Source organism: Paroedura picta, chromosome 1 (genome assembly GCF_049243985.1).
Source record: "Paroedura picta isolate Pp20150507F chromosome 1, Ppicta_v3.0, whole genome shotgun sequence".
NCBI classification, from domain to species: Eukaryota; Metazoa; Chordata; class Lepidosauria; order Squamata; family Gekkonidae; genus Paroedura; species Paroedura picta.
Window position 1 is genome coordinate 141,565,655 of NC_135369.1, and position 26,259 is coordinate 141,591,913.

The following is a 26,259-nucleotide window of genomic DNA, read 5'->3' on the forward strand; positions in this document are numbered from 1 at the left end:
AAGATTGCTGGCAAATCCAAGGAATATATTATTATTTGTTACTCTCTATAGGGATATGTAAGAGTCAGGGATTTCAGAGGACTTGCATTTCTATTCATTCACTTTTCTCTTGCTCAGAGAGAGAGAGAGAGAGAGAGAGAGAGCAGAAAGGAAAGGCTTGGCTGGAGACCTGGGATGCCTGAATAAATCCTTAATTCCTACTCTGGGTAGAAATGAGCTCTTGTGAGCCTTGTTTCCCCACAAAACATATCTGAGAGAACATTGCTATGAATGTTAATGAGACAATAATTCTGCAGCATTTAAAAAAAAATAACTATCCTTTTGAAACATGCAGGATCATGAGAAGGCTTTCATTTCTTTTTTTAAACTTTCATTGCTTAAAAAAAAGTTCTGAAGCAAACCCTGAAATGCAATTACATTATAAACCTGACAAAACCTCTAGGTAAAACCTTCACATCGTTAGTACTCTGTACCTTCTCTTATAAAGCATAGCATCAAACAGTTGAGCTACATATTATACAAGATCTACTGAGGGTTGGTGAGAAACAGGGTCTGTTTAAAATGATTATAAAAAACTTACACAATTGTATCCTGGAATTGGTAATTCAAGGTATAAGTTTCCTATTCGGATGTTCCCAGATGAAAATTTATATTTCATTATCTGTAAACTAAACTACTTTCAACCTAGGTCAAGTTTTTCTCTCTGTTACAGCACTGTAACCCTCTGGTTTCAAGAAGTCTGAGTTTGGTACAGAGTTTACCATATTTCCCCCCTTTTCAATTACCCTTTTCAATTCAGGCTTCTTTGAGTGTGCTCTTAGATTACATGTTGATTGTAGAGATGGTAAATGTCAAGCTGTTTTCCAGCCCTTTCCCATTACTATATTGCTTCTCCCACCACTCCTTTTTGCATGGATGTACAAACAATTCATTTAGAAAGGACATGGGAAAATGTGTCTAGAGAGCTATTATAATTGCTACTATTCTGGCCGGCTATCAGTTGTCCCCAGGGCTGTTACTTAAATGGTGATTTCATTTGATAAGACATGCCCCTTTCTCTGTGAAGGAAAATCACATTTTAGAGAGGTGAACAAACAGTGCAGGTCTTGTGAGTCAATGTAGAGACAGCTGGCACCAAGTGACAATTTGAATCAATGGAGTTGACTTGCTGTGCTTCCGGGCAGAATGTCTGGAGCCAGCCCCTTCCAAGAAAGCTGATTTTCAGGAAAAATATAGACATTCATTTTCCAAAAGCAATGGCAATGGCTTCCCATGTATTGGTACCATTATGCAAAGCTCAGTCTGGTTGTAGGGACTTGTCATGTAATGGAGCAAAGGAGGTGGTTGCTAAAGGAGCTAGCTTTCCTCTCAAGAAGATGCCTATTCATTCTTTTAAAGAAAACAAGCTAGAGATGTGCCTGGTACAGGAACAAGTGAATGGGTTCACAGAAAAAGGATGACCCTGCGAGAAAAAAATGTTCTGAAATAAATACCCAAACATGCCCAATAATTTTTTTATGTGCTCTTTCCAGGAAAATAATAGGTATAGCATATAAAGGAGGGTACGTACTTCTGACAATATGCTGTGTTCCAAGCCCCCAGGCAGAGCTCCGCTCACACAAGAAGGCTTTGAAATGTTTGGCATGCCATCTAAAACATGTCTTCCCCCCCTGCAAAGGTAGGGGAAGTATTTAAAGGTACTGGGTAGCTGCCTACCAGCTGAGAATGACAGCTGCACTGCCTGCTCCATTTAAACTCCTCCATAACTTGAATAATAATAATTTAATATTGGTCTTTTCTTGTTGTCTGATCTTTTCTTCATTACCAAGATTATGGAAAGTCAGTTCATGGCAGGGGATATTTTAGGGATGCTATCATGTTGCCTTGGTAGCATCTGAATTGGGTCTCTTTTTGGTTGATTGGAAGCAGGGATGGTCACTGGTGAATCTATTTAGGATTCTGTTATCTGGTTATCTGTTATAACTAAGGGCATTTATGCACATCTTTAAAAAATAGTGTTATGCCAGGGTAATGGTGTAGTGCTAAAAATTATTGCACCTCTGGCCATTCCTCACCTTCTTCCTGCCTTGTTTCTGTCTGCCGTCTTTTTGCACTTCTGACACTCCACATGCCTGCTTGAAATGGCGGAAGAAAGCAACGCGTTTTACACACAACTCTCTTCTGCCTGTCAATCAAGCCAGGCAACCAATCCCCTTTCTCAATATTTTAAAGAACCCACGATGCCTCCATTGAAACGTCTATGCATCTAATCGTAGATGCATAGTATTTTTTGAATGCCACCTGTTATGGAATCACCAGTCTTTAAACATAAGAAAAATAATCTCGTTTCTGATTTGCGGGGGAGAAGGGAGGGCTTTAGAGAAGCATGCTTTTAATGACAACTTTGGGGGGAAATTATTTTTGGCTTTGCCTGCACGCTTGTATGCCTATTTATTGCTCCAGGCCATTTGCTTGAAAAAAACACCTCCCATCCCTGGGAGAAGGGAGATGGAGGCGGGTGCAAGAATGGAACATTGGAGGCGGAGATAGCACTTCTTCGCCTCCATACATTTCTTTGGCTGGTGGCCTGCTGGTTGCTCTCCTGTAGCTTGCACAACATAGGTTGGGGAATCTACTTTATGCAGTTCTCCAACTAGTGCTGTAAAATGGCGGATGTTGTTTTAGGTTTGCTGGCTGGACATGGGAGGTTGGTGACATCATGCAAAATGCCAAAAATATATCATCTTCATAAGGTAAATATAATGCTACATTAATGGCATTAGGAAAGGGCCTCTGAGACTGACCAATCAGGTTCATACTTTTGCTTCCAACACAGAAACATAGCTGAGTTTTAGTAAAGTAGAATTGGCAGTTGTGACTATGTAACTTAAAGTTAAGGATGGGATTGAAGGAATGTTAAACCAAAAAATGTGGTGTTAGTCAAAGCTACCGTATCTGTCATGTCTCTACACTAGATCTGCATATATATATACATACATACATACATACATACATACATATGTATACTAGCAAGAAAGCCCATTGCAACCAGGAATGCAATGGGCGCTAGGACCTAGGGGACACCAGCAGGCACAGATCTTTCTCTCTCTCTCTCTCTGGTCGCAGCAGGAGCCATAGCAGGTAATGAGGCCTCGTTGGCAGTTTGGGGCAGCTCTCTCTGTGTCTGTCTCTCTCTCTGTCACAGCAGGAGCCATAGAGGTAATCAGGGGTTGTCTTTAGCAGGGAAGCAGGCCCATTAGCGGTTTGGCAGGGTTCTCTCTCTCTCTCTCTCTCTCTCCTTCACTCCTGCTGGGTCCTGCTGGAGGGAGAGTGGGAGTTGTAGGAGCAGGGCCAATCAGGGTGCAGGCAGCTTTGCTGGCTGCATCCTGATTGGCCCTATTCCAACTTGGGCAGCTGAACACGTTCTACCCCCCCCTCCCGGCTGTTTCACAAATATATAGAGGAGCCATGGATAAGGATATTTCTAAACTCAGCCTATTGTTCTGATTCTATATTATTAATTTCACAACATTATGTGATTTGGCCTCTGTCCTCAAAAGTTTTTGTAAGTAAATCATACAATAAATGAATCAAGATTGTGTCTTTATTCTTCTGCCATTTTTCGGATCAGCAAATTCCATGGAAAGATATCATTCTGATCTCTGTAAAGCCAGTGTAGAAGTCACATAATTAAAAATATGCATGTTGCTATTTATTGCAAATTGAAGAAATGTTGTCCAGATCAACAAAGATTTAAGTACAGAACGAGAGCATTCAGCTATTTGAGCAATGCTGTGATAGTTAACCGTTTCCCCAAAAGGTTTTTGCTGTCTTGAGAGATCTCTGTGTAAACACAAATGAAAATAAAATAGATGCAGCTTTGCATTTAACTTGACTGCTTAGTGAGTGACAAATTTACCAACTTCAAGGTGGGGCTGCTGGAATTCTCCTGAAATAGTAATTAATCTCTAGGCTACAGAGATGAGGGGGATCTGGTGAGTTGGGTTCAGCACTTGTGTTATAGCCATGTGAAATAAATTAACCTGAGAATGAATAACTGACCTAAGGTTATCCATACTGATTCCGCATGGGCAGGGAAAACCAAGCCAGCACCTGTATGGCAGTGGGGCTAACCACCATGGCTATACAACATAAGCGCTGGCCCTGCCTTGGGCCTGGTGCACGTTAGATGCTCCCCTGCCCCATGGCAAAGGGAACATGGAGACATCCACGTTCTCCAGTCTGCCGTGGGGGCCAATGGGGCCTGTCCCACTGCAGGCCTGTGTGGACGGGGGAATAGACATGGCAGAAAATGCCCCACTTGGCTCTGTTGCACTTTGTGGCACCATGGGGCCAAATGGGGCATTTTGTTTATTTGCACGAAGGTGCGATTGCAATCCCACCTTCATGCAAATAACACCCCCCTCCCTGCTGACCCCTAGATGCTGGAACTACTCTGATCTGGCTGTCTCCATGAGGAGGCAGTAGTCCAGGGTGAACCTGGTCTGCTGCTGAAAAACATCCCCCATGGGGACGCAAGAAGCAGCGGCGCATGCTTCTTCACTGCAACACACCAGTGGAGGCCTGGTGGGGTCATCACCATGCGGAATTGATCCCAGTGAGTTTCCACAGCAGAATGGGGATTGGGGATCCTAGACTGAATCTCTAACCACTACACACAACTGGCATTTATGGGATGGCTGCTGTTGAACTGTAGGTAGCAGCCAAGCCTACCTGAGCAGCCAGGCCTACAGGTGATAGCAAGTTGCCTAGTTGTAGCTACTAAGGCCCCAGTGAGTCCTCCTGGAAAGAGTCTGCCCTTTGTTTGACCTTTTACTGACAGAAATTACCCCTGATATGCTGACAAAAGTATTGTGGTATCCCTAGAATGAATAAAGTACTTTAGGATTTGTATTATCACTGTTTATCTGACATTATTGAGTTTCTCATTAACAGAGAGTGGATGGACAGTCATATCTTGCTTGGTCCATAGGTTAAATTTGATTCTAAACATCAAACCAAAAATTAATTCAGAAAAGGGAATGAGGGATTAAGTACAGATTAAAATAAATTAAATTTGGATATTCATTTGAATAAATAAATTTGAATATCCATTTGCACATGCTTTGGCCTTTGTAATTAGATGACATTCCCCACTAAACTTGCATATAGGGAAACTATTTTTCCCAGACTGAAAGAACTGAGATCATAGCAAGATTTTGAGCTAGAAGGCCTTAACTGAGAACAGCTGATTCCATATTTAAAAGTGGTTTGAAAAGGCTGATAGATACTTTTGAAAGAAGCTGACCATAAGGTACGTGAAACTCAGTCTGCTGCAGGAAAATGAAAATGCCTGGAGAGGAGCAGAATTGTGATTAATCTTGTGAGAATCAAAGCCTACAATTGCATATATTTCTGTAAAGTAGAGTAAAGAAGTTGTGGCTAGAAAGACAGAGAAATCTAGCATATAAAAGTCCTGGCTGCTTGATGAGTGATAACGATCCTCAAAATGAATCTTCATTAAATTTAGAATGGGTAGAGCTTACATGGTAGCGTCTCTTTGCATTCTCCGAAGTATTTAAGAAATTTATTTTGTAGAACTCCCATCATAAATCTGAAATCTACTTTGGTACTTAAATGTGTTGATATATAACTTTGCTATCCTTTATTGACATTTAATAATAAATATTCATCACATGATTTAATTCGTTTTCTTGTGTAGGTCAGGATGAGATCCCGAAATTCAGGTGGCGAAAGCTCATCCAATGGGCTTTTCTCCAGGTCAAAGCCCATCACCAACACCACTGAAACTCCAAACCTGCAGGAAGATGCCAAGAAAAAGAGCAAATGTAATAGAAAAGGAGAGGAGATAACAGTCTCAGGATCAGCCAAACAGTACAGCAGATTGCCAGCGCCTGGTGAGAAGAAAAGCAAGAAATCCATCGAACTCTCTAAAGAGGATCTGATCCGGCTCCTTAGCGTCATGGAAGGAGAATTGCAGGTATCTCAAAGATTCTCTTCTATAATTTAAAAACTATTTTTGCTTCTAAACTATAAAAAGTATGCATGGTTTGACACAACGGAACATTTCTAATGTGTCTTTCAAAGCTGCGCAGTAAGCCATCTTCAATTTGATGCAGAATTATCCTCTTAAGAACTAAAGTTGTTCAGACCTTACAAGAGTTTTCTATATCTTCAAAGCTATAATCATGTGCATATTTGTCTAGCAGTGTGTTATGTAAATCTTCCCCATAAATCTGAATAGGATTTGGTTACTGTCAGACTTGCACCGCAGGGACAACCCACTAGGTGCATCTTGAGGGTGCCTCATAATATACACGTTCCTCTCAGTCATCATGGCTAGTAGCCACTGATAGGCTTTCATGAATCTCTCTAATCCCCTTTTAGAGCTGTTTATTACTGTGGCCATTACTACATCCTATGGCAGCCAATTCCACATTTTAATCACTCTCTGTGTAAAGAAGTATTTCCTTTTGACTGTTCTGAATCTACTGCCCATCAGCTTCACTGGATGCCCTCAAGTAGTCTTAGAAAAGAGAAATGTTTCCCTCTGTCAACTCTCTCCACCCTGTGCATAATTTTATTAACCTCTATTATTTCCCCTCTTAGTCGTCTCCTAAACTAAAAAATCCCAGACTCTTCAGCCCTTCCTCATAGATAAGGTACTCCAACTCCAATTTTGGTCATTCTCTTCTGTACTTTTTCCAGCCCTGCAATTTTTTTGAGATACAGTGACCAGGACGGTACATAATATGCTAAAGCAGTGGTCCGCAGCCTTAAAAAGGTGGGGGGAGGGCGATCCGGCAGCCGCGCATGTGCGGGAGTTCCACGCATGCGCATTTGCGCCATGCGTGGCCGCAAACGCACATGCGCAAAACTGCCACGCATGCACGTTTGCACCATGTGCCTAACTGCCCCTAGATCCTTCCACTGCCCCCCTGAGGGGTGGGGGTATACTGCCCATTTCATGAACCCCTATATTAAACCTTCCACCAACATCCCATAACGCTCTCACACTTCTATTAGTTGGCCACCAGTTAAATTGCCAAAGTCCTCCTTTTTCTTTCTTTTCAACATTCCAAGTCACCATTTGCCAGGGGTTCACTGACTCTCCTGGAGGGCAGAACTTCAAACTGCCACAGGTGTGTTTCCCTGAAAACTATGAATTAGAAACGTTTTCCAGTGCCATAAATAAGAGTCGAATCTAATTTAGCATTATTTGGCATATTTATTTTTTAAGTACTTCATATTACTCTTATGTCCTAATATAAGTATTTCAACTGATTTCTTTTTGAGGGATTTGAAATATAAATCAAGTGCTGCTCAATAGTTACATTTAATTGAATTCAAAGCTTTATGTAGAAATGATTTTACTGGAATACCTGCAAACATTAAAAGACAATATAGCATGTCCTTTCCTTACATTGTTTAAATTTGAGGGGGAAAACTTTAAAGGCACTAAAAAGTGTTAACATTAAACATCTAAAAAAGTATAGATTCAAGTGAGTAACCATGTTGGTCTGACCAGGGCAGAGTCTGCACTTACTTTGTTTATTCCATTGTTAATCCTGTTGAATTCAGATCGATTTGAACTCAGATCTTCCTCTTCCCCCCCTCCCCATTGAAACAGGAAAGTCTTCTGCACGTGGTTAGGGTAGTTCAGAAGGGGGGGGAGCCAAGCCTCTTTCTTTCTTTTCTTGAAGGGTGGGGGGAGAGGAGCCAAGCTGGGAGCCTCTTTCTTTTCTTGGAGGGGAGGGGGAGAAGATAGAAAAAGGCAGAGAAGGGAGAAAAAATCCAGGATCGACAGAAGTTGAGAGAAATTAGGGGCTTCTCCTTTAAGGCAAATTCATCACATGACCACCTGTGGCCAATCACGGGTCCTCTACCACGAAGTAGAGCCCCGATTCAAAACAATGCGATTTTATAATATATTCAGGATTAAAAGCACTCTAAGATATCGCACAATAAAGGTAGGGTCACTCCGGATCAATCCTTCTTGCTGCAGAAGGAATTTTTAAATCGCCCCAAATCCAAACGGAAATCGCATTCTGTGTAGAGGGCAGGGACTGAATCGATCTGGGGTTGGAATAAAAGCTCCGTGCAGTTTACACCCAGATTTTGAGTCCAGTTGCACTTTTAAGACCAACAAATTTTTATTCAAGGTGTGAGTTTTTGTGTGCAGGCACACTTCCTCAGATTCAATGTCAGGGAATGGAAGTAGTCAGTTCATATTTATAGGAAAAGTCTGAGAGTAAATTTATATACAGCACAATGAAAATGGTTAACAACAGTGATTTTTTTTATTTTTGTATTCACTTGAGATTGAATTGCATGGGAAACATGTGTACAGTAAAGATGCCCACATTAAGAGAACAATGAGCAAATATATAATCAATTGCTGACAGCAGTTAGCTGGGACCGAAAAGGTATGCTAGTCTTCTATCAGTTTGGTGATTGCCAGTGCTTTTTCTTTTGAGAGTGAGAGAGAAAGTTTTCATATATAAGTTTGCACTGATTTTCACCAAGTTCCCCCCCCCACTCAAATTTGGGAGAGCCCTCCAAAAGGCACTGGTTTCTTCACTGGTGAGCACCACAACAAAACCCTTAAGCGACACCTTAAAGGCTAACAAAATTTATTCCAACACAAGCTTTATGAGCCAGGGTTCACTTTATAAGATTCAGAAGAGTGTTAATTCATCAAGTTAATTTACTCATAGAACAGAGGGTTGTATAAATAATAATAATAATAATAATAATAATAATAATAATAATAATAATAATAATAATAATAATAGTTGGTTCTTATATGCCGCTTTTCCCTACCCGAAGGAGGCTCAAAGCGGCTTACAGTCACCTTCCCATTCCTCTCCCCGCAACAGACACCCTGTGGGGTGGGTGAGGCTGAGAGAGCCCTGATGTCACTGCTCGGTCAGAACAGCTTTATCAGTGCCGTGGCGAGCCCAAGGTCACCCAGCTGGTTGCATGTGGGGGAGCTCAGAATCTAACCTGGCATGCCAGATTAGAAGTCTGCACTCCTAACCACTACACCAAACTGACTCTATATAACAGAAGCTTGTTGGGCTATAGCACAGTGGGACAGCATCTGTTTTGCGTTCAGAAAGTGACATCAGTCCCTCTAGTCAAAAAGCTCTGGTAGTAGACGGTATGAGAAACCTTTGCCTAAGACCCTAGAGAGTTGCTGCCAGTCAGAGTAGTATTTGTTATTCGTTTATTATATGGCACCAGAAATAAAGCCCGCTGTGAAGGGAAATACAGCGGGCGCTAGTGCGTGGGGAGGAAGAATGTCGCGAAGGAAGGTAGAAACGGGGGAGGAGGAGTGGGAGGGAGAAAGGAGGGGAAGAGGATTTTGCAGGGATGGATAGAAGGGAGAAGAACAGGAAGGGATCAAGGAATTAAGAGAGGAAGTAAGTGAGAGGGAGAGACAGAGAGAGAAGAAGGAGATGGAGAAAGGGAGGAAGGAAAGAAGGAAGGAAGGGAAGAAGGCAGGCAGGGAGGTAGATAGAATGGGATGGGAGAGGGGTATATGTGAAGGGGCGGGTTGGCACGGGAAAACGGTGGCGGTGGGCTGGCGAGGCTTCTGCCGGGCCCAGGCACTCCTTCGCGGCAGCAAGGGAGCGGCTGGGCCTGGCAGAAGCCTCGTGAGGAAGGGTCCCGGGGCGGGAAAGGAGCAGGGACGCATCCCTGCTCCTTTCCCTAGTGGGGGGGGGGTTTAAAGATGTTTGTAGTATAGCCAGGGGATGGCAGCCAGACAAGAGGCATTTGGAGGTGGTTTGCCATTGCCTGCCTCCACATCAAGACCTTGACCATTTCCATGTGAGGAATCTGTCTCTGGATGGCCTCCAGTTGCTGGCAGGTTTTAGAGCCCCCTCCACATGATGTTGTCTGCATCCCGAGGCTGACCAGGGGCTGGCTCGAGTTTTAGGCAGAGTTGCCTTGAGATGAGGGAAATGGCAAAAACATAATTTGCCATTTCCTATCATGCTTCTAATCAGGGAGCACCCAGGGACAAGCCCATATGGAGGAGGAAAGTCATGATAGTCTCTGTAGCATTGTTCCACCCTTGCGCCACGTAGTCCATGTTACTGTGGGACTACAAAGCTACTTTGTCAAAGGTAAAATAAAATCTTTTGTGAAGTGTCCATGGTCTTTTTGGGATCAGGCAGAAAAAACACAGTCCCGCTTGTGTTTTCTGGGGGTAGGGAATAAACAGGGAAAGGGGGGGGGGTCATGATGAAGCAGCCTTCTCCCAATCAGCCAGGCATCCATGCACTTTGTTTTAAGCCCACTGTTTACACAAAATCACTTTTCAGGATCCAGTTACCATGTTCAGCCCCTCACAAATCTACCCAGACAGAACACCACGAATCCCCCCTTTTTGGGGGGGATGCTGCGTCATTCAGACATTTCTCCATAGCAATGTGGAAGTGTTAATTTTGTATTAAAAGTGCTTCTGTGTTATGGCATTACCTTTTTTAAACAGAAAATTAATTTTGGGGCTCAGGGGAGTAGAAAGTTTCAGTCCATGAGAGAACCACTATGCTGTGATTGATGGCTTGCTGTGATTGACAAGCCAAGGAGTGGGAGAGAAGTTTGGCTTGTTTTCCTTTGCAGCCTTGTTGGGAGGCAAAAAGCCACAATGAGGCAGAGGAAAAATGTAGGAGGGGTCTCCCATGAGGCAGTTTGCAAACGTGTGGCTTACAACCATGCATTTGCAAGCAGGAGGCAGTGTGAGGTTTGAGCCTACATGCAGAAATGGTCCCTCAATCTCCCACCTAAACACTAACCACAGCCAACCCTGCTTAGCTTCCAAGATCTGGCATGCCTGTGCTATTCAGGTCAAGGCTACCTGTAAGCAATGCCAACCTTGATAATCTAATAAAGGTAAAGGTAAAGTATCCCCTGTGCAAGCACCGAGTCATGTCTGACCCTTGGGGTGACACCCTCCAGCGTTTTCATGGCAGACTCAATACGGGGTGGTTTGCCAGTGCCTTCCCCAGTCATTACCATTTACCCCCCAGCAAGCTGGGTACTCATTTTACCAACCTCAGAAGGATGGAAGGCTGAGTCAACCTTGAGCCGGCTGCTGGGATCGAACTCTCAACCTCATGGGCAGAGCTTTCAGACTGCATTTCTGCTGCCTTACCACTCTGCGCCACAAGAGGCTCTTTGATAATCCAATAGTCTGACTCAATTTCAGTTTCATGTGTACAATATTCTGTGGGAAAATGTGGCTCTGGAAATTTCCCATAATGGATGTAAATCTAGTATATTTACACATATTCTAAACCCAACTCAATTGCTGCACTGGGATTGGAACATGGAGGCTGTTTTTTCATCACACAACGAAAGATAATGACCATGTTACAAGTTATGGAACAACTTTAAACTCAGCAAATCTATCCGGTACAAGGAGCTGAATGCTTTTACTTATTTCAAGATGTGATATTTCTTAGATAAGCAAGGCTGAAACCAGGGGAGGATAATGGCTGATGCCCATGTATGAGTCCATGGTAACGATCACTTAAAGAAAGGAAGCTTGGCTTATGATGCCACAGTGCAGCTCATGACATGTCTTTCATTGTCTTGTACTTATTACTCTTAAGAAAAATAGATTCATGTCTTCTGATCTATTCAGCAATGACTCTGGCAAAATACCCTGCTATTAAAAAATTAATTTTTATGAAAACAATTATAAATCACCACAAGACTCTTTCTTGGATGTATCTGGGTTAAAGGCTCCACCTATTGGTCAATTGAAATGCAACAACTGTAAGATTCTCAAATACCAAAGTATTGTGCTGAAACTGTTTTCTAGGTCTGCCATAACATTATTGATGGAACAAGAATTACGTGAGATATACTATAAAATCATCAAGTGGTTATGCCTCTGGAGCGATTCTCTTTACATACTAACACTTTAAAAGAACTTTGCAAAACTGTTACTATCTTGGGGGGAGGGGATACATCCTACAGCAAATAGCTACCGGCCTTCAAAGATTATACTGGAAATTAACTAAAGCCAAAATAATTTTCTGGTTTAGGAATTTACAGCAGTGCATACACAACTGCGTTGTACTTAATGAATAATGTTGAAACAAGAACTACTTGGATCTGTTCTTAAATGTTTGCTTGGAGAACCTAGCTTTGAAAGGAGTGGAAAGAAACAGGCAGGGATATAGATCATCAAAGGCAACAAAATCAGCTTCTAGTGAGCCTCTAGAAATTGGTGAAGGAAAGGTGATGCTTTGATTACTCTCAAATTGCAGTCCCTAAAATCATATGTATATAATATATGTGCAGACATGGCTAAATTTGGCCATGAGACCATTTATAACAACTGGCTGCAGTAAAACCCAGGTCAGCTGGCTTATCCATTATGGTATCTTCTTTCCTGGGGCATGTAAGACATATTTCAACATGCTTTGGTTTGTGTGCATAATCTGCGATGACCTTTGGGGTTTGCTTCTTCTGCTGCCAAGGATCATGGAACCATAGGCTTCAATAATCTCTCCCTTGGTGCGATAATACAGAACAAAGCACTTTTTTGAGTGTCAACAAAACCAGAAGTGCTATCTTTCAACCCTTTAAAAGTCTGAACACATCAAGCAGAGTTGAGTTAATTCCTTGTCATGGGAATTTGCTGTCCCAGGGCCAGACTACAGATAATGAATGATGTCAGTGGAAGGCTCTGGTGGCCTGTCCTTTTCAGAGCAAAGTGACATCATCGATGTAGATCTCTGGCAGTAAAGCAGAACCAAAAGCTGTGAAGGCAGGAAATAATGGACAGATGTCTCCCAGTGCTCATTTGATCTTTTCAAAGCTTGGGTCAAGAAATAACAAAGTAAGACCCCTTTGTATCACTGCAACCATCACCTCCTCGTTTTGTTTCTGAACTAATGGGGCTGATCTTCTCAGCCCCACTAGAAATGCATTTATATGAACATAGACTGAAGAACAGACCCAGCTCTTTGGCTTAGATCAGTGATTTGCTTCACTTGCTTCTAACATAATATTTTTATTTGCTCTTTCAGTGTGTCGATAATAGACTACCTCATTAAATGAAGTGCTGCAACAGGGTCATCATTGGGCTCTTCCAAATAAACAAGTAGGCGTTGTTTGGGGTTTGTTTTTTCTATGGTGATTGTTTCCACATTAGGAGACATGCCTTTTTAAGCCTCACTTTGGATTTCCTTTGAAAGTTGTGAGTCAGCTCTAGCCTTTCTGTATTTGGGCTTTCCTCCATTCATTTCCCAGGCTAAAAATTGCAATATGATTTCTGCACTGAGTCCAATGGAGGCAGCCTCCCATCATCCTTTGCTCCTTTCCCCTTTTCAGTGTTTTATTGTTTGCAAAATGCTTCATGCTTGCCCCTTTGGTTTCATTGCACCTTTGGTTTTATTGTGCCCCTTCATCCCACCATTCTGCATCCTTGGTTGCCACCTGCCCTTCTCCCAAAAGTGTCCTGAGTTAGAATGTTATAATGCTATTGTGCAAGACTGCCTTTTTAAAACTTAGAAACTGCATTGTTATGTGATTACCCCTCCCCCTTTTTAAGGCACATTTTTGGGAATGGAGGGAGGGAGGATGGTGATGAGGAAAGGGGTGTGCCCAAACAACTCAAAATGGCAGGCAAAGCGAAAAACCTGAATGCATGCATTTCTTCACTTAAACAGCCTCAAATTAGCCCCCATTAGACCCTTCTTGAAAAGATGAAATCGGGTTTTCCAGAGATTCCTTTGCTGCAGGACACGTGAGGGGGCAATTTGAGTCTGTACCTGAAGAAGCAGATGTCAATGTGGAAACAGATGAAAAAGTTGATCTTTAAAAATGCAAACCTGAATGATATCCCTTGTGCATAAAATGTATAAAATGGCACTCAGTTACAAATAACTGGGAGGAAAGGACAATTGCTACTGAAAACAGTGGTTTGAATATGAAACTGTTAAGCACTGAAATAGCCCTGCGTGTTAATTAAGTAGTCTCTTTTATGAATAGGAAGTGATGCATAGTCAGTCTCATGAAACGTGTGACAGGCAACAATAATGCAAAATAAACATTGGGAAATTATGAAAATTACATGTCTGTAACAATTGTCTTAAATAGATGATCTAGAGTTCAAGAAATATGAATTGACATTTAGGAAGATATTTTGATTTTGGATAAGGAAAATTAGGTTGAGGTAATTTTCATCACAAAAAAAAAATCATTCCTATAAGTGCAGGGTTAAGATTTTTAGTTCTCTTGCCCAAAAGATGCTGACATGTAGCAATACTTTTAGGCAACCCAGAAGAATGCACAAGTATGGCATATATGATTTCTCTTCTTCTGAAAGGGGGAATTAGATGACACATGGGTAATAAATAGTTCCTGAGAACTGTGCCTTTTTGAAAATAATTTATCTTACACCTGTTCCAAAGAACAGAGTAATACCACTGCACTGCATCTAATTTTAGTTGCCAAGAAGTGAATAATAAGGATAACAACCAGCGGTGTATGTACAAGATCCTCCAGAAGGATCTCCACTAGGATCTGTACAAATTGGGTGAGTGGGCAACAATGTGCCATTTCAGTGCTGGTAAATATGAGATGATACATACTGGAACCCCCAAAAAAATCCCAACTTCAAGTGTAGGCTAATGAGATCTGAACTTGCTGGAAATAAGAGGGGGAAAGATTTTGGGGTTACAGTTCAATGAAAGTGTCAATCCAGTGTGCTGCAGTGGCAAAAAGGCAAATGGTGTGTCAGGTATTATTAGGAATTGATCTAACATAAAATGACTGGTATTAAAATGCTCCTGTATAGATCAATGGTGCAGCCTCATTTGGAATAGTTCTGGTCATAATAGCTCAAAAAGGACATCACAGAGATAGGACAAGTACAGAAGAGGGCAACCAAGATGATTAAGGTGTTGGAGCACCTCCTCTTTAAGGAAAATTCAAAGAGACTGGGACTTCTATGTTTAAGAGAGAGAGATGGGGCGGGGGGGGAGCAGGATGATAGAGGTTATAAAATTATGTCTAGGAGGAATTGACAAAGAGTATCTTTTGCCTCTCCCAGAATCCTAGAACTTGAGAGCATCCAATAAAGCTAATAGGTAGAAGATTCAGGATGAACAAAAGATAATCTTTACACAATGAGTAATTAGAATTTGGAATTCACTGCCAGAGGATGTAATGATGACCACAGGTACAGTTAGCTTTAAAAGGGGATTAGACAGGTTCATGGAGGATACACTTATCAATGGCTATTAGTCATGGTAGGTAAATTGGATTGCCAGTTCCAGGCTAGAAAATATCTGGAGATTTTTAGGGTGGAGACTGAGGAGAGCAGTGAATGGGGAGGGACTTTGGTGAGATATGTTGCCATTGTGTCCAGGTGTAATGATCTCTAAGTCCTGGAAATCAATTGTAATAACAGGAAATCTCCAGCTATTGCCTGGAGTTTGGCAACCCTATGAGTAAAGGAAATCTCCATGTTCAGGGGCAGTACATCTCTGAATCCCAGTGCTAGGGGGCAACATCAGGGGAAGGCTTCAGATTCTCTACCCTGTTGTTGGATCTCCAGAGAAACGAGTTGGCCACTGTATGAGAGAGAAACCTGGTCTAGATGGACCACCGTTCTGATCCGCCAGGACTGTTCTTATGTAAGACAAAAAAGTGTTTTCATTCTTTTTTTTTTAAACCAACTATTATATTCTGCCATGCCTGGGACCAGGTATCATATAACTGCTAAATCTCTGTTGCCGTAATTTAGAATCCATATTCCTCGACAAAGGACAAATAAAAACAAACCCAGCCACTACTAGTTTTGCTTATTATTGGGCAATTATTATACTATCTGAATTTTCAGAAACTGACTAGAGAGCTTCACTTTTACCTGATAGATAGCAGCTAGCATATTCCAAACAGCCCTTGTGGCTGAGAATAGTCACCTGAATCTCTTCAGAGGCCCACCATATGAGGTTTTGCTCAGGCTTTTTGTTAAGTTTGTGTGAAAAGCTTACAAAGTCCTTTGGAATTTAGAAAATGTGCTACTGGAATGATCACAACACTTCATCAGGGACCCATGACCTTATCTTATTTCTGATCCTGGTGTGCTGCAGCTGTTGAACTATTAATAAACAGACCAAGTAATACAGGGTGCTCATGTCCAGAGTTTGACAGCTACTTTAATGGCATAATCAGAAGAAAAATATGGGCTTGGTAAACTTTGATCCCCATTTCATGGTGCCTATGTTTATGTACCTCTAGCTGTGCACCGTGGAGATTAGGAGAGCCATCCTGGGCAGTAAATAATTCCAGTTGAATTCAGAGTGATTTCATGGACCACAATTTATGAATGATATTATTCTCTTTAATGTTATCAAGCTCTACCATAGCATAGCCCTCTGGACATTACTCATTGTATCACTGAAGTGTCAACATCTGCCAGACAGGAAAGTCTACCAAAGCATGTCAATTACCTGGGAAACAAAGTTGTTACCAGCTCAAAGGGGCAGGGAATTGAAAGAGAATGGCTTCATGGGCTAGTTGTGGTGGCCTAAGGAGCCTATGAATTGTCATTTTAATCCAGTACAGAAAATGTAGGTCAGTGTTCAGACTGCTCTTTTTATGGGAGAGAATATTCCTTATTAGCAGTTGAAATCCAAAAAGTAACTGGGTGTACAGAAGAAATACAGAAATGCTTTAAAAAGTCCATTCATTACAAGAAAGTCCTTTCTGGATCCTATCAAAGTCCATTTTTCCATCATTCTGTTTCCATCAATAATCAGCCAGACATTTTTGGATGCTCACAAGCAAAGCATGATGGACCAATAGTAATCCCACTTTTTTTGTTCCCAGTTTTGTTTCTCAGAAATGTACAGACTCCAAACATATGAAGATTTTATTCAGTTGTGAGAGCTAATGGATAATGACAGATATATTCTTGAATTTGTTGAATCCATTTAAGAATCTTTTACAGCTGTTGGCCATCATCATATAAGATAGCTATGAAGAGGGGCGGTGGCCTAATAGTAGAACGTCTGGTTGGCATATGACGAAGGCCCCAGGTTCAGTTTCTAGCCTCTCCAGTTAAAAGGATCAGACAGTAGGAGAGGAGAGAGACCTCTTCCCGAAATTCTGGAGAACTGCTGCCACCATTCAGAATACACAATAATGGCGTTAATGAAATAAAGAGTGGGATGCCATCAAATGGTGAATGTAAGTGCTGTCAAATCACAGCTGACGTATGGTTACCCCAGCAAGGGGCTCTGAAGGCAAGTGAGAAGCAGAAGTGACTTGCTATTGACTTTCTATGTAGAGTAATTCTTAGGGGTTTCCCATTCTGGTATTGGCCATGGCTAGCTCCCAAGATCTGATGAGATAAGGTTACACCATGTGGCCTGCCTTCCCCAAAATGGTGAAGAGCACTCCAATGTTCCATAGAAACTAGAATCTGGGGAATATGTTAGTACCTCATATTACAATGAGAAAGAATTGGTTGGCTGAATTAATATTAGCATTTAAGAACTTATGGCTGAAATTGTAGAAATATAGGGTTGGATACAAAACAAAACTTCCGCATGTGCTGGAGTTCTTGCGCAAGAGGAAATATAGGGAAAAGACCCAATGTAGCCTCTTAAACAATGTCAGACTCATTGTATCCCCTCTTGTGTTTCCACTTGTTCAAGAACTTATGCAACTAGTTTCAGGGTACTATAATATATGGGGCAAAGTACTAGTTGTGGCATAAGTGTGAGGTTACTATGACTTTAAGTGCTTAACATGATAAACATTCAAGAAGTTCCTGGGCTGAGTAGCAGCAGCATAGCTGAAGCTGCAAGCCAGTTCTGTTTCTTCTAACATTGATTTCTAAGTTATGAAGATAGTTAATAAAGTTAATCTTATGGACTACTGCATCCTGGATCCTGAAAATTATTCATAAAGAATGTGCTAACAGGTGACCATTGCATCATGCTGAGAAATATGCTGTTTGTTCACACCATTAACCATTTTATAGATCCTCATGTTACCCTTTCTAAATGAAAGAGCCCGCATATTGTTAGCCATTCCTCGGTCAGTTCCACTTCCCTGTGTAGGGGTTTTCCCCGTATTCAGAGAAAGAAGACTTTGTTCTAGTACTGGGAGCTCAGTCGTTGCACATCAGAGCACAGGGTTGTGCAGATAGTATCGAAATACCAGATAATGCTAATATTTCATTGTGTTAATAATACTTAGTGGCAGCAACACTAAAGAACACTGGTGTGTAACCTTGCAGGCTAGAGAAGACGTTATCCACATGCTGAAAACAGAGAAAATCAAGCCAGAAGTTTTGGAGGCACACTATGGATCTGCAGCTCCAGAGAATGTCCTAAGACTACTACACAGGGATGCTACCCTTGCCCAAGATAAATCTGTTGCAGAAGACGTCTATGAGAAGCCCATTTCAGAGGTAAGCATCTTTCAAATAATACCAACCACAGGATATATTTTTTTTCCAATCTGAACTTTCATTTGGTCTTTTAAAAATATAAATGCACTATATATTAGCAATATTTTCATATATGGATGCTACAGCTGATTAATACCAGCTGCGGTCCTTTGACTTCAATGGACCCAGAAGGGTCTCAGTCTGCATTAGGGTTGTCAGCTCTGGGTTGGGAAATGCCTGGAGACTTCGGTGGTGGAGCCAGAAGTGGGTAGGATTCAGGGTGGGGAGTTACCTCAGTGGAGTATAATCCTATGGAGTCCACTCTCCAAAGCAGCCATTTTCCCCAGGGGAACTGATGTATGTCACTCAGAGATAAGCTATAATTCCAGGGGATCCCCAGGTCCCAGCTGGGGACTGGCATCTCTACTCTGCATAGGATTGCACTGTAAAAGTATAAACTAAGGATACTACTTTATTTATTCCTGAGCAGAACAGCACACTGATGATCACACTGTTGTGACATTTGCACATAGTCTTGGGAAGTATATTAGCTCAAATAATGCATGAGAAATCAATCCGTAGCCCTCCAACATCTTGCTGCACAGTTGTCCTATATTCACCACAAGATGCCTGTTCACATACTACATGCTGAGCTGATGATACTAGTAGATCCCTGCTAAATGGTCCTACCTCTGTATTGGCACAATCATTAAAGTCCAGATCACCAAAGCCAGCAGTGGCCAAGGAAGCATAAGCAACCAGATTCAAGGAGCCATTCTTTTTCCTTCCCTCTGTACTACAGACAAAGTGCCCCTCATAACAAAGGTGGTAGAGTTTATTGTTTGACCACCACTAGTAGGTTTGCTGTAGGTACGATGATAAAAAAATAACTGCAACAAAAACTCTTATACCTTCTGTAATTTAATGGCAAACAGCCAGCAGACGAGGCCTTCCGACAATGTTAAGTCCACTCATGTTGAAACTAGTTTGCTCCTCTCCTAAGATCTAAATGAGACACCCTTTTCAGGTCTTTATGAATGCCAACTGTGGCTTAAGAAATTCCTGAATATTTGGGGGTGATGCCTAGGGGCAAAGAGGTTAGGAAAGGGAAGGGAGCTCAGTGGGGATGTGGTGCCATATGGCCCACCCTCCAGAGCTGCCATTTCCTCCTGGAGAACTGATCTCTGGAGTCTGGTGATCCTTTGTAATTCTGGGAGAACCCCAAGCCTGACCTGGTGGTTGATTACCCTATAAGTCTCTCATGAAGGTCACATCCTCAGAGCTTCATTGTAGATGAAGCTTGATAACATCAATGTTTTAACTCTCCTCCCTCCTCTGCTTTTGGTTTTCTTTGGAAGATACTAAAAGAATACTGGAAAGCATTTTTTAAAATTACTGATGTCTGCGTATAAACAATAAAAGAGGCCATATTTATGTAACACATCTTTGATCTAAAGTCAGCCAATTGCATATCTAACATAGTTCATTTTACATTTCAATAAACCAGCTGGACAGACTTGAAGAAAAACAGAAAGAGACATACCGGCGCATGCTCGAGCAGCTTCTCTTGGCAGAGAAGTGCCATCGACGCACAGTTTATGAGCTGGAAAATGAGAAGCATAAACATACAGATTACATGAACAAGAGCGATGATTTTACCAACCTTTTGGAGCAGGAGCGTGAAAGGTGAGCATTGGAAATGGCTTGCTGAATAATCTCTGGTTTTAGGTTAGATAGGGAATTAATGAGTTTTAAATGACAACAAAACAATTTTAACAACAACAACAACAACAACAACAACAATGGAATTGTAGTTATTACAGGGGAGGAAATAGTTCAACATTTTGGAAACATGTTTCCCCATACAATGTTCCCACCACTCCTAGACTAGGTTCCAGACTAAACTGGAAATTTCCACCAGTTCCCCCTTCCCAGTACAGACTCCTTCATGTTATTCCTCATGTTCCCCTAACCCTCATTAAAAGAATTTTATGGAGATCACTTGAAACATTAATCTGTATTGACCAGTATATTAAAAACGTGTTTATGAATCCAGATTAAGAAAATTCCATGATTTATCCAATACTCTGTGAACAAACAGCATATTTATTTTTGCCATTTCATTTTAAATGTCTTCACTTTTTAAATCAATCTTAAGAAAAGCCACCCATTCAGAACTTGCTGTTAGAATCCTACAGTGTCCAGGGTTGCATGGCAAATGGAATTTAAGTGAGCATCAGAGTTCAGTGAACTCTTGAAAATATCCAGATTTTAAAAATTTTCTCATTTTGCCAATAACCATTGTCAGTGAAAAAGTTCTATCATAGCTCTGGGTGTTAACTTTTTTTCTCACAGAACTGGCTGTGCCAGGTTTATGTTTTTTTTTTTTTTTGCTCTGTTTTGAAAATATAGTACATTTTTAAAACATGAGCTTTTCAAAAGCAAAGCATTAAAACTGGCACGGCCAATTCTGTGATTAAACATTCATATCCAGAACTTCTGATCCTCAGACAAATGTCTTACTGATTGAACGATACAGTCTAGATTAGATTATAGAGCAGATAAAGAAAATACAAAGATTTTTCCAGATTTTTTTAAAGCCAGCAAAGCAATGCCTGCTAGAATAAGTTTAAAAGCAAACAAACACAGGAATCAGAATGTGCCGAGTTCCCTTAATGTTGAGAGGAAGAAAGGGGGAAGTGACTAGAGGAACTTGGACAATCCTCAAGGGCAATCCCAAGTAGGGTGCATTGCAATAGTCCAGTCTAAATATAATTCAGGCATGGATTACTGTGGCTAGATCTTACTGACCCCAGAATAGAGGCAGCTGATGAACCTGCCCAAATTGGTTAAAAGCACTCCAGATCACCAAAGCCACTTGGATTCCTACAGTGACTGGTGTGTCAACTAATGCTCCCACACTGAGAATATGGCTATTCAAGGGGAGCATAACTCCATTCATGCACCTGTTTTCAGCCATTGTTCCATGGATCTGCTTCTGTGCCATTTTAAAACGTTCTCCCTCAGGATATGAACCTAGCCAGTGAGTGATTACAGTGATTTTGATGATATCAGAGGGCTATCAGAACCAACCGGAATTTCTGTATCCTGACAGCCAATGCATCCACACTCACAACCAAGTCCAGATCTGATTCTGGTTGTGCCAGAATGTGTATCTGACAAGAATGTGTATCAAAATGAGTATTCAAGCTTGTGTCTCTAGAGACCTTGGAGAACTGTAGCTAGTCAGAAAGAATGACCAATGGTCTTGTTCATTATAGGATGATTTCTCACATTCATTTTTTTTTGGGGGGGGGACTGATCGAGGATTTCTCAGTATGATGATCGGTCACAAAGAATAAGCACTCCCTCCTATATCTTACCTCTTCTTTATCAATCTCATCTCTCTATTTTAAAGACTTCTATCCTATACCAAGCTGTGCTCACAAAGCCTTCCAGTAAACAAAATCAACAGAATAAAATCAACAATAAATCATCCACCATCATCATCATCCATCATATAAATTTGTTTTATATAGAAAACACAACAAACCAGAGCCAACAATGTTCTTTCTACAAAAGCCGTAACTGTCAAAATCATTTGGCAGATGCCCACTGGAATGGAGCCGTTTTACAAACAGTGCAGAATCTCATGAGAGAAAGTACTTTATGTATCTCCTCGGATAGGCTTGTTTTTACAGGGGAAAACATAAACTCCTGAAAGGAGGAAACCGCCTGCCATAATTGTTCAGATGAGGAATGTGCATCTGCAGGGCAATGGTGAATGTGTTCCAGAGTGCATCTACAGGTGGAGATGGTAAAATGCAATGATAGCTCATATGAACGTTGTGCTTTGGAATCCTTTGCAGTACACGGGGATTGCAGTCGATCCCTAAGGGTTTCTCAGCTGACATCTTGATATGGAAAGTGTTCCACAAAGAGAAAGTCTAGAAACCCCTGTGATGGACCACTGTACATTAACTATACCAGTGCATGGTAAATACCACTGTAGCTAAACAGAATGCTAGATGCCAATACCTTATTGAAACCTGTAAATATTTACATTATTTACATTACTAGAGAATATCCTGTGAATATTCAAAATGAAAATTCCAAAAAGCAGTATGTTGGGGATGACTTTGTGGAGCAACTAAGAATATGGAAATGTCCTGTCTGTAGTTTGGGCACATTTCAGTATTTAATGTCTGAATTTTCAGACGTTCTCTCTTATACAGGGACAGTCTTGATTGGTCATGATGAGCCACTGGAAGAGAAATATAGGCAGCTGATAGTATATATGATACCTGCTCTTCACAATGTCCAGTGTGGGTATAGGAGGCTATATAGGCCATAACTCTTTAACTGTAGAGCTTCTCACTTGGCGTCATTCAAGTTAAATTGTATTCTGATACAAAATCAGCTCTGAAGAGTCAGCAATAATAAAAAAGAGAATAAATGCCATGTGACAAGCACACAAGAATGAGCGCAGATTGTGGGGAGTGAGAGAAGATAATACCCCCCCCCAACAGACAGTCAAAATTATTGAGATTCAATCAGCTGCTTACATATCCCACTCACCAGCAGACAGAATCTGACAACTTTATTAGTTATTTTCTGGGAAGAGTCTGCAGGGAGGAGAGAGACATAAAGTTGTTCAGATCTTCCTGGTAAAGTTGACAGAACTTGAGTAATATTCTGTTATCAGATGTTATTATAGAATACCTGGATATTTCTGCACCTCTGCTTTATCTGACTGAACCACTCTTTAATCATTTCTTCTGCTTCTTGATACCTCAAATACAGTAAAACTCAATTGTTCTTTTTGAACAGTGGCTATTGGCAAGGATTAAGGGTACTAGACCCAGCAGACTGAAAATCAGTTTTGTCAACAGGTGGATTCACGTAGTCACACAGGCCTATTATGCACGGCTGCTGAAACGGTGGCATGGAGAACGTGGAGGAGGAAGAAGCGAAGCAAACTGCTTATGCATGGGACGGAACGCAACGGCGGCAAAACCCAGAGTATCCAATTATACACGCGGCTACTCCGGAGCCGTTTCTGGTTGCGGCCTGGTCCCAGGAAGCTCCACTTTCCTCCGCATCTCGCTAACGCAGCTTTTTCGGCGGCATACGTTGACTCTGCGCCCGATTGCCACCTGTAGTGTGCATAATTGGTGATTTTAGCCACCACCATTCCACTCCGAATGTGGACCTTCCACGCCGTGCATAATGGGCCATAGTGTCTCCAAAGAGATCAGCCCAGCCTTTAATCTCAGAAGGGCATCCAGAATACATCACGGGACTTCGAAGATCATTCATAGGAATTTACGTAGATTATACTGCTTCCAGTAAGTGCCTTGCTTTCTAAATACAGAGCTGGGATCAATATGAGAGCTGGGTAACAACCTTTCCTTGGGAAAGCTTGGTTGTTGCACTGAAAAAGGAGGCCTGTTTTGTGAAGCAGAATCTTTGAATGGTGGAGGTTGCTCTGTGGGTAGTCTCTGTAGCATGCATTGCTTGAGCCTTCCCATGTCCAGACAATTGTAAGACTATCCCAAGCTATTCTAAGATTTTTGTTTGTTCAGTGTTGTGGCTCTCTATTAGGCATCTATGGTTTCGATTAAAGAAAAAAAAAAGGTGAGGACTTTTTGGTAATTTATCACAAGCTCATCCTCTTTACAGTGTGTAGTAAAGGCATGAATGCTCTCCCAACATTCACATGTGAATGGGATAGAATAGCAGTAATTTACATATAGTAAGGCCAGAATCGTTTTTATGAGCACGCTTTGGAGAATGAAAGCTTGGATTTCTTAGGCTCTTCCTATAGCCACAAGATTGCAGGCAACAGTCACCCCACCGATATCATGTAAACACTGGGCCAGGCCTGCACAGTCCAATATAGGAAACAAAACCTCCTGATTATAAATGCGTATCTCCCTTCCTGTGGCACCAGATAATAGTTACATGAAATCTGGAGCTATATCTTGAGTCACTGCTCCTAGTCCTCTTTAAATGCATCTGTTGTGGTCACAGGAGGTTCCAATGCCAGACTTGGACCTTCAGATGAATAGCTGTATACCTTCTTCAACTCAGTACCACCAGTGAATGATCCCTTAAAGTGATTCTCAACCTTCTTAATGCCGCAGCCCTTTAATACAGTTCCTCATGTTGTGGTGACCCCAACTATAAAATTATGCAAGTGTTCTTTCACAGAGAGTAAACCGAAATTGACCAGTGGTGTGAAGATCCATTGTTCATGATTGTATATAAATTGGTTTCCCCCCCAGGGTTTCTCAGTTCAGTTCTGCCTCTTGTCCAACCATGCCAATCTCGCTCTTTTCCACTGCTCCAGACAAATGAATGCTCCATCATGATCTACCCCGCAATGCTGTTGTGTGGATGGCGCCCTCCAGCCAACCTGCTTGCCCGGCCACAACCCCTCTGAAAGGGTCATTCGACCTCCAAAGGGGTCCTGACCCGCAGTTTGAGAACCATTGCCTTAAACATTCCTCTCCCTAGAACCTTTAAGGATGGCAAGTTAAACTGGAAAGGTTATCACTTGCTACAGCTTGCATCTAGGTTATACTTTTCCATTCTTAATCGGACTACCCAAGGAGATTCCCCCCCCGGGAGTATACATGTGAGTCCAAGTGCAATGCAAGAACTATAGACTTTATTTAGATAATAGGGGCCAAGCCTGTTGTATCCAGGAATAGAATGGGTGATAGAGCTTGGCAGTGGGAAGAGGAAGGGGAGGTGTTGTCCAGTCTGTAAGGGCAAGGGGTTGAAATGTGTGTGTTGTGTGAAAGATTGTGGTGGCATGGTGACAAATGAGGGCATGAGTGTGGAGATATGGGTGTCAAGAGCCTGTGGTTTGGAATGTTCGTTGAGTGTGGGAGAGGACTGACCTTTGGGAATTGTGGCATAGTGGTTACAGATGAGCTTTCCAGAGCCATGTCTTCAGATATGTGAAGGGAAAATCAGACTGGAGAATCTTCTTAGGGGGAGATTACTCCCAATTCTATGTCATTTCCCTTCTTGTGAATTAGGCCACAAACACCGAAATGTCCCCCTGCCCTAATGCACATGGGGTAGTCACATTACACAGGTGTCCAGGCTGCTCCTTCTGTCTACATTTTTTCACTGTTAATAAAGTGCTATGTGCCCACATGCTTCTTTCATGGTTGTTTCTTAGAAGAAGAACTGGATTTTTGTACCCTGTTGTTTACTACTCAAAGGAGTCTCAAAGCGATTTACAAACACCTTATCCCTTTGTCTCCCCACAATAGACAACCTGTGAGGGATGTGGGGCTGTGAGAGGTCTGAGAGAACTGGGAATGGACCGCAGTGACCCAGTCATTTTAGTTCCCATGTCTCTTCAGCCATTTACCTGTTCACTATTTACAGTTTCAGCTGTAAATATTCTTTATTTAGATCTTCCTGCACTTTCCAGACTCACAGGACTGATGCTGGTTTGCCTGTCAGTGCCCCAGAATATGAACAGTTGCTGGTAAGGGCAGGCCATAGCCCATAGGCCAGGAGGGACACATCCACACCCTTCCGACTGCAGTCTGCAAGCCTCTACCATAGTATCTAGATTGCTGTTCATCTCTAGATTATAATGATCATATCTGTAGGCAAAACTGGCTCCTTTGAAGGCTGGACTCTGAGGCATTGTACGATTTTGAAGTCCCACCTCCAAACCTCCAGGAATATTTCCAACCCAGGGATAGCCAACCTCCAGGTGGAGCCTGGAGAGCTCCTGGAATTACAGCTCATTTGCAGAGTAAAAAGATCACCTACCC

General features: G+C 41.8%; 1 protein-coding gene across 2 annotated transcripts in view; it reads left to right on the plus strand.

The window, feature by feature from the left end:
• FILIP1 (filamin A interacting protein 1) overlaps positions 1 to 26,259 on the plus strand; it is a 104,944-nt gene that overhangs the window by 39,860 nt on the left and 38,825 nt on the right. For both annotated transcript variants that reach the window (XM_077306474.1, XM_077306479.1), the window contains exons 2-4: positions 5,723 to 6,001; positions 18,302 to 18,475; positions 19,962 to 20,140. In XM_077306474.1, coding sequence (XP_077162589.1) covers positions 5,729 to 6,001; positions 18,302 to 18,475; positions 19,962 to 20,140 — 626 coding nt within the window. In that variant the 5' untranslated portion in view covers positions 5,723 to 5,728. The remainder of the gene's footprint in view (positions 1 to 5,722; positions 6,002 to 18,301; positions 18,476 to 19,961; positions 20,141 to 26,259) is intronic.